This window comes from Suricata suricatta, chromosome 4 (genome assembly GCF_006229205.1).
Source record: "Suricata suricatta isolate VVHF042 chromosome 4, meerkat_22Aug2017_6uvM2_HiC, whole genome shotgun sequence".
Taxonomy (NCBI): Eukaryota; Metazoa; Chordata; class Mammalia; order Carnivora; family Herpestidae; genus Suricata; species Suricata suricatta.
Genome location: NC_043703.1, coordinates 59470961 through 59489328, shown reverse-complemented (window position 1 = coordinate 59489328; position 18368 = coordinate 59470961). Strand labels below are relative to the sequence as shown.

Here is an 18368-nt window from a genome sequence, read left to right as displayed (position 1 = left end):
ATATGGCCATTTGTAGGAAAGTGGATGGACCTTGAGGGTGTCATGCTAAGCGAAATAAGTCAGGCAGAGAAGGATAGAAACCAAAACAATCTTGAAAAAAGAAGAGCAAAGTTGAATCACTAACATATCCTGATTTCTAAATATTATATTAATCAAGACTGAGTAGTACTGGGTAAAGTGTAGACATTTATGCCTGTGGAATAGAATTGAAAGTCTAGAAATAAACCCATTCATTTATGGTCAATGAATTTCAACAAAGGTACTAAGAAATTTCAATGGGAAAACAGTCTTTTCAATAAATGGTACTGGGACACAGCAATTGCACTTCCAGGTATTTACCCAAAGGATAAAAAAAAAAAAAAAAACAGATTCAAAAGGGTACGGGCACCCTGATGTTTATAGCAGCATTATCAACAACAGTCAAACTATGGAGAGAGCCCAAATGTCCATGGACTGATAAATGGATATAGAAGACGTGAGATAAATATATATATACACACACACAATGGAATGTTTCTCAGCCATCAAAAAGAATGAAATCTTGCCATGTGCAATGATGTGGACGGAACTAGAGTATATTATGCTAAGTAAAATAAGTCTGTCAGAGAAAGCCAAATACCATATGATTTCATTCATATGTGGAATTTAAGAAACAAAACAGATGACCTTAGGGGAAGGGAAGGAAAAGTAAAATAAGATAAAAACAGAGAGAGAGGCAAACCATAAGAGACTCTTAACTTAGAGAACAAACTGAGGGTTGCTGGAGGGGAGGTGGGTAGGGGACGGGCTGAATGGATGCTGGGCATTAAGGGGCGCACTCGTTGGGATGAGCACTGGGGGTCATATGTAAGTGATGAATCACTAAATTCTACTCCTGAAACCAATACTTCTCTATATGTTAACTAACTTGAATTTAAATAAAATTTTGGAAGAAAAAAAAAGATTCTGGGACAACTAGATAACCATATTCAAGAATGAAATTGGACCTCCACCTCGTTATACAGACAGAAATTAATTCAAAACGAGTCAAAGACCTAAATATACGAGCTAAGACTATAAAATTCCTAGAAAGAGTATAGACATAGATCTTGTGACCTTGGTTAAACAATGGTTTCTTAGATACAACATTGAAAGAAGCATAAGAAACAAAAGAAAAAATAAATTAACTGAACTTTATTAAAATTAAAAGCTTTTGTACTTCAAAGGACATCCTCAATAAAGTGAAAAGACAACCCATGAAATGGGAGAAAATATTTGCAAATTGTATATCTGATAAAGGACTAATAGCCAGAATATATAAAGCACCATTACAATGAACAATAAAAAGACAAATCAACTTAAAAGTAGAGAAAATATTCAAATAGATATTTCTTCAAAAGATATATATAAATGTTCAACAAGCACATGATGATATGTCATCAGTCATTAGGGAAGTGCAAGTGAAAGTCACAATGAGAAACCACCTCGCACCAACTAGGATGGCTACAATAAAACGATGGGGGTTTTCTGCTCCGATGGTTGTTGTTACACACCACTGCGAGGTCAGACAGGTTGCAGCCATCTTGCCTCCAGCAAGGAGGGAAGCCAAAACATAGAGGAGGGCATTGCTGGAGGGCAGAGGAGGTGATGTCATCCTACCTAATATAGCTAAGAATAACCGTATACTTCCTCAATGTCAGCTTTATCACATCCCTACTTTTTAACCCAAATTTGGGAAGACAGTGTTTGTCTTCTCCCCACCTTTCTTCACTCCACAATTCAAAAAAATTGTATTAAAATATAGACATAACCATGAGAAGTGCAAAATTCAGTGGCATGAAGTATATTTACATTGCTGTCCAACCACCCCTGCTATCTTTCCACCACTCTGGAACTTCGTCATCATACCAAACTGAAACTGTGTATCGTTAACCAGGAAGAGGGACTTACAAAAAAGACGGACAATAACAAGCGTTGACAAAGGTATGGAGAAACTGGAAACTCTTGGATTGCTGGTGGGAATGTAAAATGGTGCAGCCCCTTGGAAAACTGTCAGATAGGTCCTCAAAATGTAAAGTGTAGAGCTAACATATGACCCAGGATTTCCATTCCTAGGGATACAACCAAGATCATTGAAAATATATATCATATGAAAATGTGCACATGCATGTTTTTTATAAGACCCAAAAAGTGAAAACAAGCAAAAAGTTTCCAGGCTCTTAAATGTCTTTAAATTGATTAATGGATAAGCAAAATATAGTATAGTCATACAACGGAAAATTAGTCAGCCATAAAAAAGAAAGAAGTATTGATGCATACTCTGATAAGTGTATGAACCTTGACAGCATCATGCTAAGTGAGAGCGGCTAGACACAGAAGGGTTACATGTGGTATGATCTCATTTATGTGAAAGGTACAGAAGTATAGACAAATCCATTGAGAGAAAGTAGATTAGTGGTTTCCCAGGACTAGTGAGGAGAAGGAATGTGTGGAGTGACTGCTAATGAGTTATAGAGTTGTTTTTGAGGTGATGAAAATGTGCTGGAATTTAATAGTGGTGGTGGTGGTTGGACACCTTAGCCAATATACTAAAAACTTCTGAATTGTACATTTTAAAAGAATTTTATGGTTATGTGAATTATATCTCAATTTTTTTGAAAAAGAAAATACCCAGAGAAAAGCACAATCCACACAGGACGATGATCCATAGCTCTTTGACAGGAAGCCCCAAACTTCTGAATAAATGAGATCTGATGGGTTTTTAAAATACTTATAACAAACAAAGGGAAAAAGAGACACACACACAAAAACCAGACTCTTAAATACAGAGAACAAGCTGGCGGTTGCCAGAGAGGACGTGGGGGGTGTGGGGGGTGTGGGGAGACAGGTGAAATAGGTAAAGGGGATTAAAGTACCCTTATGATGAGCACTGAGTAATGTACAGAGTTGCTGATTCATTATACTGTACACCCAAAACTAATATAACACTATACATTCATTATACTTTAATAAAAAAAATACATCACTTCTATTATGAGAAAAACTCTCATGCTTAGCTTCCTACTATGTCGATCTGATAATCAAGTGTTTTATTCATTAAAGAAATGTATTTTTGACATTATTAATCTTTCTTGTGGGGGTATTACATTATTATGGATATAAATGACCCTTGTTAACACTCATTGTTGGCTTTCTTGATTATTCTTTTGGTATGCTAATGTTCCTAATGAAGACTAATTGTCCCTATACATTTTATTTCATTTCTTCATAAATAAAATATTACTTCAGAAGCTAGACATCATAATTCACCCAGAATCTATGAATCTACCATTGGTGATGCTTAACCCAAAGGCTCACCTCACTGCCACACGATATTTGCACCACTACCCACAGTGTCCAAAAGTTTTTACTCTTGCTAAATGAAAAATGCAGGCTGACTGTAAAGCAGATAAAATTGAATGCTGAATGAATGATTTGCAGAACTAGAGGTAAATCCCTGCCCAAAAGTTGACTTGTGTTGATCATGGTCCAAAGTTTTGTAATCTAAATTTAGACATAAAATAGTTTTAATTCTTTCTCTATTCCTTAAAGGATTTTGAAGCTGGTTTCTTTGCTTGGCAAGTTTTGCTTTGTGAAACAGCCTCATTTTCCTAAAACCTTCTATCCTTCTTGGACAGCAGGCTTGATAGTTTTAAGGAGATAAAAATACATTTTTTTTAACCAAACTTTTTTTTAAACAAGTGTTAACTAATACTGTTACTATGATCTCTGCCTTCCCATTCCTTCCCTGGTGTCAGGGTTTTTCAGGATCATTCCTCAGACATTGTGAGCTCCAGAGATAGCAAAGGACTGTCAAAGACACTTTCCTGGGGCCTCTTCCTCACAGCAGCTGCTCCAGGATGAGGCCAGCCATCTGTCTCCTAATTCTGAAAAGATTGGGACAGATTCCTGCACCAGGTTGCACTGTCTCTCTACTCTGAACATTGAAAGCTTCTCTTCCTTCACTGAGCTTCTCTCAAATAGAACAGAGAGATGAAGATTGCTTCTGTTCCATGCCAGAGAGATCTGTTGAAATATCTTGTCTTTGTGCCTTCATTTGGGGTCCAAATATTTGTTTTAGAGAGACATAGACTTTATCATGAGGTTATAAGTTTGCCTTCTGGTTTTGCCAGATCCCACTTTAGACCTTGGCCCTTAACTCACTGGGTCTCTCTCTATGTGTTTTTATTTCAGTGTCTGGGCTTATTTTTAACTCCTCGAGGGAGCTCTGCCAAGGCCTCTGGCTCAGTGCTGCTGAGGGCCGGTCAACAGAGAAGGTCGGCAGCCAGCAGGAAGGAGCACGAAGAATCCACAGACTGAGCCCTGGGGTAACATTCCTCACTTAATGCCGGTCTACAAGTTAACTACAGGTTTACTTTGATTTCAAATGTGAGAAGCTTGTCATTTAAAGAAGTTCAGTAAGGACTTCTTTGTAAATAACAGTTTTGCAAATAGGTTTTGCTTTGGAAAGACAAACTCTAGAACCATCATTTTACTTTTTGACAATTTGTATTTGTACCTCTTGGATTTTCTTGAACAGTGGCTCGCCTCTATTTAGGAAGAATGAGAACCTTCAGCACAGAGACTAAAAGTCTTGAATTTTTATGCCCTATTTTTCCTTTTAATCAGATTTTATTGTTATTTGCTCATTTACATATACTACCTTGCCTTTTGGTTTGGGGAAAATGACAGTTGTATACTCTCAGGATGTGGTAAGATTTGGGGCACATTCCTCCAAGGTAATGGCATGCCTCTTCTTGCTCTGCTCAGAGAATGGGTTATGGCTTGAAGCCTGGAGGCTCCGGTCTGGCCACTGAAGGCAGAGGATCCTCCCTCTCCTCCCTCGAGAAGACTCCAGGAAATTAATTCTGTTCCGTCTGCATCATGAACTAGTCAGCAGAGACTTTGACCTGGACCTAAACTCTAGGCTAACTCCCCCTTGGCCTGACCTCTCAGGGCACATGAAGTAAGTTGGCCCAGTGGTTAAGGTATGGACCCCCGAGTCAGACCACCTGGGTTCTCTAATCCAGGCCTGACCACCTGGATTAGTCTGCAGAGCGCCTGAAAGGATGACACAGCCACCCACCTGGGCAGGAACACATCCATTCTGGCTCTCCTGAGGCTGGAGGTCCACGTGTGGATGGTGCTGGCTGTGAAGTGTGGCTCGATGTGGCTCAGCAGGGTGTCCTTGTCACGTGGCAGAACGAGGAGCAGACTCACGGTACTTCCCAGGTAAGGTAGCTCCAGCACCCCCACCTGATGGCCTGCAGGGTCCTGGAACTGGCCTGGGGGTTCCATGGATGGGGCATTAGCTCTGTCCCAGGAGCCGGCGAACTGAACAGTGTCACCAGGTCCTGGGAAGGGCCAGCCCACAGAACTGGAAACCGTACATTTTATTAACAGGGTGTTTACACCTGTTCAGGAAGCTGTTTGAGGCCAAAAACTGTCACCTTGTCTGATCTCAGGACCTAGAATTTCTAATGATGCCTTCCCAGAGCTTGTAGCAGCTGGACACAGTGGGGTGATGGTACAGGGGAGAGCCGTCTGTCTTAACAGGAAGCCATTCCAATCCTGGCCTTTTGTGGCCATGTGGGGACCTGGGCCCTTTGAGCCAGATCTTTCTTCCAACAAAGCTCTGAACCCAGATCTCATAGAAAGGTGGGACATGTTATATAGCTGACAGATCAACCAGCACGAGTCACAGCAGCAGCAGAAGACATTAGGCACAAGAACTATAAGAGTCACAAATATTATCCAATTGACCTTCCTCTACACTCCTCTTACTTGACCTCAGTTAATAAGTACTGGTAAAATAAACAAACAAACAAATTCACGGAGCACTCACAGTGCAAGAAGGTAGTAAGTTTTCTAAGTGCCAGAGTTCCTGAAACTCTGCTTTCCATCTCACTGACTTTTCCCTGAATAAGAACAGAATGAATCCCACAGCTGGAAGAGCTGAGCCTGCAAACGAGGGCTGCGAGAGAGCTGCATAGGGACAGGTGGCTGGGTTCCTTCTCCCTGGGCCTTGTGGGGTTCCATGGCGGTGTCCGTACCTCTTGCCAGCCTCAGGTGGTTTTGGTTTTACACTCACCCCTCTTACTAGGTGCAGAGGGAAATGTCAAGTGTGACATTGGATTTCTCTTACCCTTCTGCTTCCTCACTGTCCTCTCTGGGTCCTTGCTCCCCACCCCCCCCGGCTCTCCTTACTGCATACATGTCTCGCAGTAGAGGGAAGGCTGAGCTCTGTGAGTCCTTCTGGAGCAGACGAGGCCCTCCTCTCCCCGCCCACATTATTCTCACGTTCCTGTCACTTAAGAGGGCCCCACTGGTGGGAAGGAGCTCACCGTAGTTGACCTCGGCCATTTGGTACATCATGGGGACTTGGAGGACAACGCCCTGGGCACAGGTGAAAGGCAGGAGCTGAGTGTCCCTGGAGGAGAATCTCTGCTGCCAAGTGCTTTGGAAAGACATGGTGCTCACAAGCGCCAGCTGGGCGAATGCGGCCTGTCCACCGCGCTCCCACATTGGGCCACCTGGATCGTCACCTGCAAGTGCGAGAGCCATTGTGTAGCTGAGACCCGCGCACCTGCCCTGGAGGGCTCGGGGGGCCTCCCCGAGGTTGGGTTTGTAGCCTGCAGAACTGTGGTGTCTATAACTAGTTGTTGAAGACCGTTGTCTATCCGTTTCCCGAGCAGGTGGTCTGAAGCCACTGCTCCTCAGGGCCCGTTAGGCACGCACTGCTCAGGATGCTGTGGGGTGGCTGCTGCGCTATGTCCTCCCACCATCCCCACACACCCCGCTACCCAGCTCCCGGGCCTCATCCCTGGGACAGCCTTTGCTTAGAGGGCAACATCCAGGGCCTGGTCTTTAAATTCCACGCATTACCAGAGAGAGGAGGGCAGGCTGACCATTGCCCCAGCCCTTTGTTAATGAAACACACATTGTGCCAGGCTCCATTCTAAGGGACCGAACAAACCCTCACTGACTCCTCCCACCAGTTCTACTGTTATTCCCAATTTTACAGATGGGGGCAGCAAAGCTTGGAGAAGCCTGCCTGGGGCACATACTTGTGAATGGCAAGCTGCTCAAGACAGAAACCTTGGATCTGAACCCAAGCAGCCTGGCCCCAGACCTTCAGGCTCTTCTGGCTGCCCCTTTTCCAGGGAGGACAATCAGCCCCGAGGCTGACAACAGCTAATTGTGTGGGTGTGCCCAACTTGCACCCTCACTCCCCAACCCCCAACCCCGCAGCACAACGAGCCCAGATAGGGAATTAAACATTACGTTTAAGTAAACTGAAAAGACATTAGGAAACACTATAGAAAACCAAGTTATCAATAGACATCTTCATGTTTGCCTTTCAGTTCCCCGCTCCTTGGCCTCGCACATTTTGTTCTCAGTTCAGCCATAAAGTACACATCATCTTCTATTCTGCGTTTTAAACGACACTGGGTCTTGAACGTTTTCCCTGTTTCTGTGTATCCTTTGTAATTTTCAGGGATGCTAGAGGCAGACTGGCTGACTCAGGATCCTGGCTCCGCGGACCCTGGGTGGGAGGTGCAGCTCTCCATGCCCAGATCTGTGAACCCGGGACAGTAACAGCCCCTCTCTCCCAGGATAGCTGTGAGCCCGAACACACATAATGAACATGGAGCACTTAGGAAATGTGCTGTAAATCAATAAATGGAACCCCAATAAATGTATTAAAATTTCCCCACCTTTAATAATTACAGCTGCATGATACGTGGGAGCTGTAATTAATGGGATTATTCCTAATTGCTGGATGGTTAGATTATTTCTAAGTCTTTTTCTTTGATAATACTGGGCTAAGCATCTTATTACATATAACTTTTTCTTCTCTTGTATTATTTCCTTAAGCTAAATTCCAAGAACCTTTTTGGCTCCTACTACATTTTGTTGTCACAGGGTGTTAACTGTAGATGACAGCCAAGCTCAGGTCGGGGGATCCCCCCTGAGGGGAACAAGTGCATAGAACAAAGCCTGCAGGGCTCCCCTGGAGGTGGAGGGCTCTGAAGAGACTCTTTCTGTGTGGGTGGGTGGGGGATGGGCACAGGGGGCCAAAGCTCAGCTGTGCTTGCTTCATAGAGCACCTCCTTTAAGAGTGGGGTTTCCCAAGAGGACAAACTTCTGTTGCAATTGAGGGTGACCTGAGTCTCCACCCATGGGACTTCTGACCAGCAATGCTTGGTATCTGTGTTTAAAGTGCTCTGAAATGCCTCACTGAAGCGGATGGTTCTTTTACCTGCGATCTGCCCGGAGGCCCAGTCATGGGCCCGGATGCTGGTGCTGTTGGACTCCCGGAGGTTGGCTGGCTCCAGGCTGCTGTTGGCCCACTGGGAGATCTGCTCCACAAAGCAGGGTGAGAGCGGCGTTCCTGCTTGCACAAAAAGCGTGCAGGCCAGCTGCATCTTGGTGCCGTGGCCGGATTTGGGTAGGGTGGCATAAACAGTGTGTAAGAACTGTTTCACCCTTTGGTCTGTGAAAAAGGTGTTGGGATAAATTGTCAGCGGTGAGCGTGAGTAAGGAGTTAGCATTCTCTCTTTGCACATTGCACTGAATTGGGGCCCCGGCGAGTATCACCCTTGTTTCTTTCGCAAGGTTCATCTACCAATTTGGATAAATCAGAACTAAATTGCTCAGGAATTAGCCTGAATCCATAGATTAAAAACTGGGGAGGGGGAGGCCATGCAAGATCAGAAAGAAATCAGGTTGTGATTAAGTCAAATCGCAAAATACCCCCAGAGGCGATTCCTCCTTAACTTCCTGAGGCAGGCGTGTTGGGGACCCTAGAATACAGAGAGTGGGGAAAACTGCAGGTCTGGTGTGCAGGGTGATGGGGCTTCAAATATTTAAGAAGTGAATCGATTTATGGAGAAAGTCATAAATAACAATGACAGACGAATTGTCTCTATATCTTGTTCAGGGCCTTAGATCCATTCCCACAACTGCATGTCATAAGCCTGCGGGACATTCAGATGTGGCCTCTTTTTAGAACTACGCTTTCAATTTGAGGAACACAGAGGAAAGGTAAGAATGCCTCCCATCCCCCGTCTCCCTAAGACCCAGTGGACAGCTCATGCTATTGGTGTCAGCAAGAACCTGCAAGAAGATTGAGGAAATAATAAGCATTTGAAAGAGTCAGTCCTTTCCACCTTCTTGGGTGGTAGCTGGACTTCTATTTATTTATTTAATTATTTATGTATTTATTTTTGAGAGACAGAGAGAGACAGTGCGAGCAGGGAAGGGTCAGAGAGAGAGGGAGATACAGAATCTGAAGACAGGCTCCAGGCTCTGAGCTAGCTGTCAGCACAGAGATGACGCGGGGCTCGAACCCACGAACTGTGAGATCATTACCTGAGCTGAAGTTGGACGCTTAACTGACTGAGCCACCCAGGAGCCCCCTGGACTTCTATTTATTTACTGCTTACACAGGAGATTGCTTCCTTCTTTCCATAATCAATAGCGGATTTCTTCCTCATGATATTATTTACCAGCTCTGGCTTTTATCCTCCTCTAGGAGGAAATCTGCAGCTGGAGCAGGGCCTCTGGCCCGCCGGTGAGTCAGGGCACAAGCTGAGTATCCCAACCTTCTTTCCCCTGATACACGGAGCTGGACTTTTCCAGCAGTCAGGACCCCTTCCTGTGCAGCCTGCGTCTGGCACATGGCCCTGCCCTGGTCCTTCTTGCCTCTCCTTCCTCTTAGGCACAGCCCTGTGGCTATCCCCAAACCTACCCCCATGCTTTGCCCCTTCCCCCTGCACTGCCCTGCGCTGGCTCATTCCACCTGTTGGAATGAATCTCTGACCTGAGTTGGGGGTCCATCCACTCTAACACCCTTCGTGTTTCAGAGGCCAGCTCCGAGGATGGCAACAGAACTGGCCTCCGAGGGGCATGGACACCCCCAGTCCACCCTGACCAGGGGCCCCAGCCACCAGGCTGCAGACCACAGCTGTGGGCAGATTTCACTTGCCCAGAAAACGTTCACTACCAAAGCTGCTTCTTAGAATCCACAACTGTAAAAAAACAGACTCGGGTAGTACATCTCATGAATTGCAGCCTAACTCCATTGCTTATTTTAAAGAGTAAAGAAATGGATGAAAATAATACTTCTTGTCAGATTTTCCTCTACTGAGGAAGGTCGTATATATTTATAGAATCGTGTGCCTGTAAAATGGTGACCATTGATCAGGAACAAAGTGAGACATCTCACCGGTCCATAGAGTCGTGTGGCCTCTTTGCCGCTCCCTCACCCAATCTGGGCCAGGGATACCAGCTGTTCTTTTAGCTGCAGACCTTAGAGCAGGAGAGTAAATTGGCTGGAGAAATCTTTTCTCCACCCGAGCCTACTTTGTCCTTGCCCATTTACACATGGCTAAAGCTTTTCTAGAGGCTGCAGGAATACACATCGGCAGTGTGAGACGTACCAGCGGTGTTCACACACCCTGCGCTGTGTTCGCCATCCCATGTGATCCTCTCAACAGCCCTGTGAATTCCGTGCTATCATGATCCCCTTTTACAGACGAGGGAGCTGGGCTCCGATAAGTTAATGAGCTTGCTCAGTGTCACCGGGCTGCGGGAGGCGGCCCTTCACTGCCTTCCTACCCGCCGGTGAAGGACAGGACACTGCTCCACACTCCAAAGAGACACGTCCTCTTGTCAGACTCTAGAGTACAATCCCTCCTGTGCTGCCGTTTTAACTGTGGGTTTCTCAGGTCCCGGTCCTGATGGGGCAAACCGGTCTGATGTGAGGGACGGCAGGCTGCTCCTCCCGTGCAGCCTTGGAAAGAGGACCCTGTCACTGCTGGCTTAATTCCTCTCCCTCCCCCTCCAGAGAGCCTCTTTCTTGCTGGAGGGCAGGAGATCCCTAAGATCTCGTAGGGAATGGTCTGGGAGGAAAGGAAGCAGAAGGAAAAAAGCCCTTGGGTGCTGTGCTCCATCAGGAATGTAGTGAGGGCGGTGTGGAAGGTTGAGGAGAAGGTCCCTGGGATGGGCGCAGAGTGGGAGGAAAGTGCTAGAAGGAGACATGACATTTTCTCATGAATTTCTCTTGCTGCAGCTGAGCCTTTGAACTCATTTGTGAGTCCAGTGTGGAGAGTACCTTTCTTTTGAATCAGCGTGTCGAACTGAGCTTCCTGAATGTGACACTGAATCTGGTGGATCCTGACTTTGTAAGGTCAATGAATATAAAAATCTCAAAGCGTGAACTTAGTGATGCTCATGTTTTACTTGCCTGAGAGTTAAGAGAGGGCTATGTTGAGGATGATGTCGGAGGGTTTGGTTGGACTGCGGGAATAATGAGGGTATCTCTGGTGAAAAATAGAAAAGGCAAGGCCCTTATATCTTTATGCTTCTGCTCGGTGACTTGAGTAGGATGAAGAAATTGTGGAAAGAACATGGGATTTGGGGTCAGAGAATCTGGGACTTGAATCCTGACTCTGCCACCTGCTGAGTCTTGCCAAATTGTTAACCTCTTGTCTACTATGTAAAGTGGTGATTATTAATGTCTGTGATTTCTTTTTTTTTTTTAATCTTGTAATGTTTTATTTGTTTTTGAGACAGAGAAAGAGAGCTCATGAGAGGGGCAGAGAGACGGGGAGACACAGAATCCAAAGTAGGCGCCAGGCTCTGAGCTGTCAGCACGGAGCCTGACACAGTGCTCGAACCCACGAACATGAGATCATGACCTGAGCTAAAGTCGAAGGCTCAACTGACTGAGCCACCCAGGTGCCCCATGCATGTGATTTCTGTGAGGATCAAATGCCATAGTGACTGTAAAAGTGAAATCCATATTATCATCAAACAGAACTCTTTCCCAAGAGCCAGGCCACGTCCATTTCTGAGGGCTCTGTTCCTAGCATTATTCTTATGCTTAATAGAAAGCTATAAAGGGTTCTTTATCAATTTACCTAGAAAAGCATCAAAACTCCTTAGAACTGGGAACACGAGGACATTGTGTTTTGTGTGGTGAAAGGGAAGGTGATCTCCGTGGACACTACTGGGGGCTGTCCTGAGTCTCATGCTGCGCTTGCATGACCCGCAGGCGGGATTCTAGCAAAGCTCCTGGTTGTCATGTATTGGCTGGAAACACAGTGAGCACAAGACAGTGCTGATGTGTCCCACACAAATGTAGACAGGTCTTCCTGTCGATTAAACCAGAATGCTGCCTTTAGACCCTGGCATTACTTCTGATGCTGCTTTTTATACACTTTTTGGTCTGTGTTGACTTTCGAAAGGAAGGCTGGGCCTGGGCAGGTAGCGGGCACGGCTGGGCTGTTTTAAACAGTGCGCATGATTCTCTGAGCTATGTTGGGGCAAATACTCTATTAACTGGAACTCTGTAAATTGCACATCCCTGTTCATAATAATGAACCATGATTCTATAAGATAATAAACCATTTATGAGTAAGAAAAAGGGTGGGATTATGTTCCACAGAGTTTGATTATTAAGCGTCCTTAACATTTGATAATTCTCAAATGGGGTCTATGGAAACCCTGTTAATCATTATATTCGGTCAGCCAGGTACCCTGACTACACCTGACAACAGAGGATTGACTAGAATCAGTTCCCTTTCTCTGTAGGACAGCCACACTTGCATTTCTCACTCTCCCCCAGTCCTGAATTTTGTGAGTCTGTTTTAAAGGTGACATGCCTGTCTCTTTTTCACACGCTGATTTGTTCTTCATGACCAGCTCAGATGGCTTGTCTTCCGGGGAGTCTTTCTGATCTGCCAGTGGAATAAATCATTCCCTCCCCTGTGCTAATTTATTTCAAGCAAATACACTCACTGCACTGCATTAGGGTGTGTTTCTGTGTGCGTCATTCCTATGACAGGGAGCTGCTCATGGTCAGAGCTTTCCTTACTATCTGGATGCTGAGGTCCCAGCGCCAGCCCACCAACAGGAGCTCTGCAGTACTTGGTGAGCCCACTGCCGCAGATCTCATATGACTGAAGACTAACACCGTGGGTATAGGCATTTCTGTGATATTCTTGCTGAGAAAAATCAAGCCGGCCAGCAGGGTCACGAGAGCTGTTTGGGCCAGGGATGGAACACGGATGGGTGGGGGACCAGACGTGCGGCTGGTGCCTGGTGACCTGGCGTCTTCAGCATAATTTTTTACCTGCCACCCCAGGCTTCCAGCTCGAAGGCAGCTCTCACCAGCACTGGGTTGGTATTTGTTCTTGGACTTCCTAAAACATATGGATTTATACAATGCTAACTCCCATCTTTATTGATATCTCATCCTAAGGTAGAGAAGGAAAAGCGATGTGCGTGTGAGTGTGTGTCAGCTTGGAGCTGGGAGGAGAGTTCTGAGGTGGTGTTGAACCGGAGGCCCTGGGTGCAGACTACATGTGACTGACCTCAACCTGGGCTTGAGTCCCAGTTCTTCAACTTACTAGCTGTGCGACCTTGGGCAAATCACATAAACTCTCTGTGACTATTTTCTCATCTCTAAAATAAGAATTGGAGAGCCTGGGTGGCTCAGTTGGTTAAGTGTCTGACTCTGGGTATCTTCTCGGGTCATGATCTCACGGTCTGTGGGCTCAAGCCCCATGTCGAGCTTCTCGCTGACAGTGCAGAGTCTGCTTGAGGTTCTCTCTCCCTCTTTCTCTGCTCCTCCTCTGCTTGCTCTCTCTGTCTCTCTTTCGAAATAAATAAACCTAAAAAAATACAGATGATGATATAATTTCATCATATATCCAGGGCTATGTGGTTTGTATGAGCATCAGAAGACATAATGACAATTTTGTTGTCATAACAAATCACTACTTGTAAGGTGCTTTGGAAACTTCCTGACACCTGGTAGGCACTGCAGAAGGGCATGTGACATGAAATTGAAAAATTGCCATAGAGAGGCTCTTGGGTGGCTCAATCCGCTAAGCATCCGACTTTGACTCAGGTCATGATCTCATGCTCCGTGAGTTTGAGCCCCGTGTCAGGCTCTGTGCGGACAGCTCAGAGCCTGGAACCTGCTTCAGATTCTATGTCTCCCTCTCTCTGTCCCTCCCCTCACCCATGCTCTGTCTCTCTCAAAAATAAATAAAAACATCAAAAATATATAAGAAAGATTGGCATGGAACCTAAGGTTAGAAGAGAAACTCAAAGATCATCTAGGGGACCACGATCTGAAGCTTGAATGCCATCTGTTGCATTCTTGCCAGGCAGTCACCCTTCTCCACTGGTGGTCATCCAGGGCCAGCCACTGGATTCGGGGACACCCACCTCCCGAGGCAGCCCTAGTGGGAGTGGCAGTGGGAGCAGCAGAGCGAACAGGGGCACGAGCAACCCTCTTACCATGGACGGTGTAACCCAGGGCCTCGGCCAGCTGCCGGCCAGTGTTCCCCTGGGCTCCAAACTGCAGGATCTCCAGAGCAAGGGACACGCCAGCAGGAGAGATGACAACATTGGTTTCATTTCCAGGGGCTGCTGCACCCTGGTAGAGGCGCAGCGCAAGCTCGGTCTTCAGCAAGGTCAGGTCCTCGCGGAGATCGCCCTGTCCTCCCTGGAGGCAGGTGTGGAGCAGGAAGAGCATGAACAGGGTCGGCCACATGGAGACAGGAGTCGTCCTGCAGTGCAGGGGGAGGAGATGTGGGCTGAGGCAGACAGTCCTCTCCTGCGGAGAACTGGTCCGTGTTCAGGGCTGACCATGGCCATGGGAGGTGTGCCCACAGCAGTCCTGTCCCCCCCAGCCCATCCCGCACCCACAGCTTTACTGCATCCTGTCATGTCCACGTTAGAAATATGTGCCGTGAAGCTAAATTGTGAGTTGGAAGGATTTTAGGGTTCTCTGTCACTTACTAAATGTATGACCTTGGGCAAGGTCTTGGTCTGGTCAGAAGCAAACCAGTGGGTTGGAAAAGAAATGTAAGAAGTACATTCGACTAGTATTTCTTGGTATTTAGCCAGTTTATAGCTGTGCTGTGTCTATTATGAATAATAATAATCAACAAAAATAAACAAGTATACAGTATGTTACAAAGGACTTTGTATTTTCTCAGTTAATCATGGCAAAAGTCCTACAAGGTAGCTGTTACTACATTTTAAATACAGAGAAGATGAGGTTTAGGACACTCAGTGAACCAATTAAGAAAACACGCAGTCAAGTGTCCATCAATTGGTGAATGGATAAAGAAGATGTGGTATATGCACACACACATGCATACCACACAATGGAATATTACTCGGCCATAAAAAAGAATGAAATCTTGCCATTTGCAATGATGTGGATGGAGTTATAAAGTATTATGATATGTGAAATAAGTCAGAGGAAGACAAATACCATATCACTTCACTCTTGTGGAATTTAAGAAAAAAACAAACAAACAAGCAAAAGAAAATACAGAGAGAGAGAGGCAAACCAAGGCACAGATTCTTAACAATAGAGAACTGTGGGTTACCAGAGGGGAGATGGGGGGAGGATGGGTTAAATTGGTGATGGGGATTAAGGAGTGCACTTGTCATGGAATTGTTGATTCACTATATTAAAAAAGAAAGAAAGAAAGAAAGAAAATACATGAGGAAAGCACATGACTCAAGTCCTTGTCTTCCATGAGTGATATATACAACACAGGCTGGGGACACCTGGGTAGCTCAGTCGGTTGAGCATCCAGCTTCGGCTCAGGTCATGATCTCACAGTTTGTGGGTTCGAGCCCCGCGTTGGGCTCTGTGCTGACAGCTAGCTCAGAGCCTGGAGCCTGCTTTGGATTCTGTGTCTCCCTCTCTCTCTGACCCTCCCCTTCTTACACTGTCTCTCAAAAATAAAAAACAAATTTAAAAAAATTAAAAAAATTTAAAACACCGAGGCTATAAATGCACATGAAAATAGTGATACACGAGGTAATTGTACTTATAATGTCCGAATTCCTGTGACGTGAACTATTCTCATACAATAAGAGCACTTTCACGGAGAGCGGAGTTATACCAGTATCGCTCCTGCCAAGGAAAGGCACCTCTCCATAAAAGACAGCATTAGCTGGAAATCAATGCAAAGAAGAGACAGGTCAAGGGGTTTTCAGTGACTATACCATGCGTACAGCCTGCAGCAATTTTTGCTACGTTGTCTAACTTTGGTCTCAGACAGGATTGGCATGAGAGAAGCTTAGTTCAGAGTTACTTCCTATGAGAAGTTTGCAAATAAGACCAGTGGGCTCAATAGTGTTTACTTCAGATAAAGGTGCAAGGTGGAAAAACATCCTCTCTCCCCTAACTTTCCCTGCAAGCCAAGCACCACTGCAGTGTTTGGATGGCTTGGTCCTGGAGGGGTGGGATGTGTGTGGGGGGGTGTCTTTCTGTGTATGTGTCTGGAGGTGGCAGGTCCCAGTCCAGGGTCATTGGTGAAATGACCCAGTGCCAGTGTTCTTGCAGCTCCCATGACCTCCCACAAGGACACTCAGCAGTCAACCCATGTGCCCCTGGGCTCCCCATGACCACATCCCTGCCCGCCATGGTCACCATGCTTACTCACGGACTCTTGCCTCAGACTGTTGTGTCTCCTTGCTTGATTCTGTTCTTGTGGGTCCCCAGCATTAACGTGCTCCCCTTTTTAAAAAGTGGAGCAGAGTCTGCTTTGAATCACAAGACAGCGTAGGGAGGAACCTGGCAATTGCCGTCTCTGCCGGCGATGTCTCTACCACTCGGTCCAAATTCCTGGAGCCTGAGGTCCTGCAGAGAGCCAGGAGAAGCACTGCCCCGGCCGGCAAAGCCCAGATCGGAAACAGAGCAGACCCTGGGGAGGGAGCCAGCCACACCCGTCAAGCCTTCTTAGGCTTGTGACCTGGTTGTACCAGCAAGGAGCCCCTCATCTAGCCCTTTGTCACTTTGAGGCATTCCACTGATAACTGCCCTCCCGGCTTTTGCTGGGTACCAGGTACCTAATGCTTCTCCCCTCCTCCTGTGAAGAGAACAATAAATCAGTCATAGGCACTTGAAACTTGTAGCAAATGAAATTCTGCAGAAGAGAAAAGAAACAATGCAAGATATGGCCTAATAAAACTGAAGCAGGGTGACGTGCCTTATTTAATGTTAATAAAAGTGCATGCACTCATTTATATGTACTACAGACACTGTTAACAATCTTGTTCCTCTTAGAGACAATAGTTAATAAATCTGATGACTTAATTTGAGAAAGAAACTATACTGTCCATGAGCAAATGCCACATTTGGGAAAAGTATAAGCAGATTCTGTCAAAAGTCTGTCCTTGTGACCAATTCAGAATTCCATACATTTCTAGTAAGGTCTTAGGCATTGTATTAAGTTCAAAATAGAGGGTAGACTCTAAATTGTTACAAGTTAAAGAAAAGATGGGGCGCCTGGGTGGCTCAGTCAGACTTTGGCTCAGGTCATGATCTGGTGGTTTGTGAGTTTGAGCTCCACGTCGGGCTCTGTGCTGATGTCTCAGAGCCTGGAGACTCTTTTGGATTCTGTGTCTCCCCCTCTCTCTGCTCCTCTCATGCTCGTGCTCTGCCTCAGTCTCTCAATAATAAATAAAAACGTTTAAAAATTTTTAAAAAAAGAAGAGAAAATGACAGTTGGAGATGAATGCAATTCTTAGTAATTATGTCTTAGGCACGTGTTAGTCTTAATGTTTGAAACGGAATGAGGCTGTTTTTCGTCTGACCATTACTCTTACCGCCATTATCAGTGGACAATTCACTTTAAAGGAGGGCTGATTTCTAACACTCAGGCCTGGGATAGATTTTAGGTGTTAGAAGAATTACAGTTCTATAATTGTTTTACTTGAAATCTCTCCAAAGCTTTAATTTAGATAAAGTGCATTGTTGCATGTTTTGAACTCTACATCACAGCACAATAGTGGAATAAGTATATATCTCATTCTATAGAACTCAGAGAGGGCATTACTTTCTTCCTTTCATCCATCCATCCACCAACAAATACCTCTTGCTTGTCTGCTAGGTTCTGAGGCACTGTGCTAGGTCCTGTGGGTGAAGTAGGGAACCAGCAACCTGGGCTCATCTCTCATGAAACCTAGAGGCTTGACCTACTGAGTGGAGGCTTTTGATGTTGATGCTGACGGCTTGCAGAAGAAAGAGCTCATCACAAGGAGTGTGGTCGTGACTTGCAAGGGCTGTCTCCCAGCGTGGTGAGCTCCCCATGGCTCAGTTATCTGAGCATAAGCTGATTCACTATTTGACAGTGGTGAGGTTAGGGGATGCTTCTAAAAAGGTGTCCCGAATTGGAAAAAAGTTGGGCTACATGACTTCTATGAACATTCTCCACTTAAGTCTAAGACTCTATTATTCTAAATTGCTTTTTAAAAAATATTTTAATGTTTATTTATTATTGAAAGAGAGAGACAGAGCATGAGTG

At 45.5% G+C, this 18368-nt stretch overlaps 1 protein-coding gene and 1 long non-coding RNA gene across 2 annotated transcripts in view; one reads left to right on the top strand and one right to left on the bottom strand.

Moving 5' to 3' along the window:
- The window catches only part of LOC115289537, a 14137-nt gene extending 2897 nt beyond the window's left edge, over positions 1–11240 (top strand). Inside the window, exons 2-6 of the long non-coding RNA XR_003907673.1 lie at positions 4213–4346; positions 4789–5250; positions 8243–8398; positions 8963–9066; positions 11096–11240. This is a non-coding gene — a long non-coding RNA (uncharacterized LOC115289537). The remainder of the gene's footprint in view (positions 1–4212; positions 4347–4788; positions 5251–8242; positions 8399–8962; positions 9067–11095) is intronic.
- The window catches only part of SERPINE3 (serpin family E member 3), a 31010-nt gene extending 14468 nt beyond the window's left edge, over positions 1–16542 (bottom strand). The window contains 5 exon segments of the mRNA XM_029936819.1: positions 5105–5303; positions 6363–6563; positions 8282–8515; positions 14335–14606; positions 16502–16542. Of these exon segments, the coding sequence (XP_029792679.1) occupies positions 5105–5303; positions 6363–6563; positions 8282–8515; positions 14335–14590 (890 nt within the window). The 5' untranslated portion in view covers positions 14591–14606; positions 16502–16542.
- Between the last annotated feature and the right edge of the window lie 1826 nt (positions 16543–18368).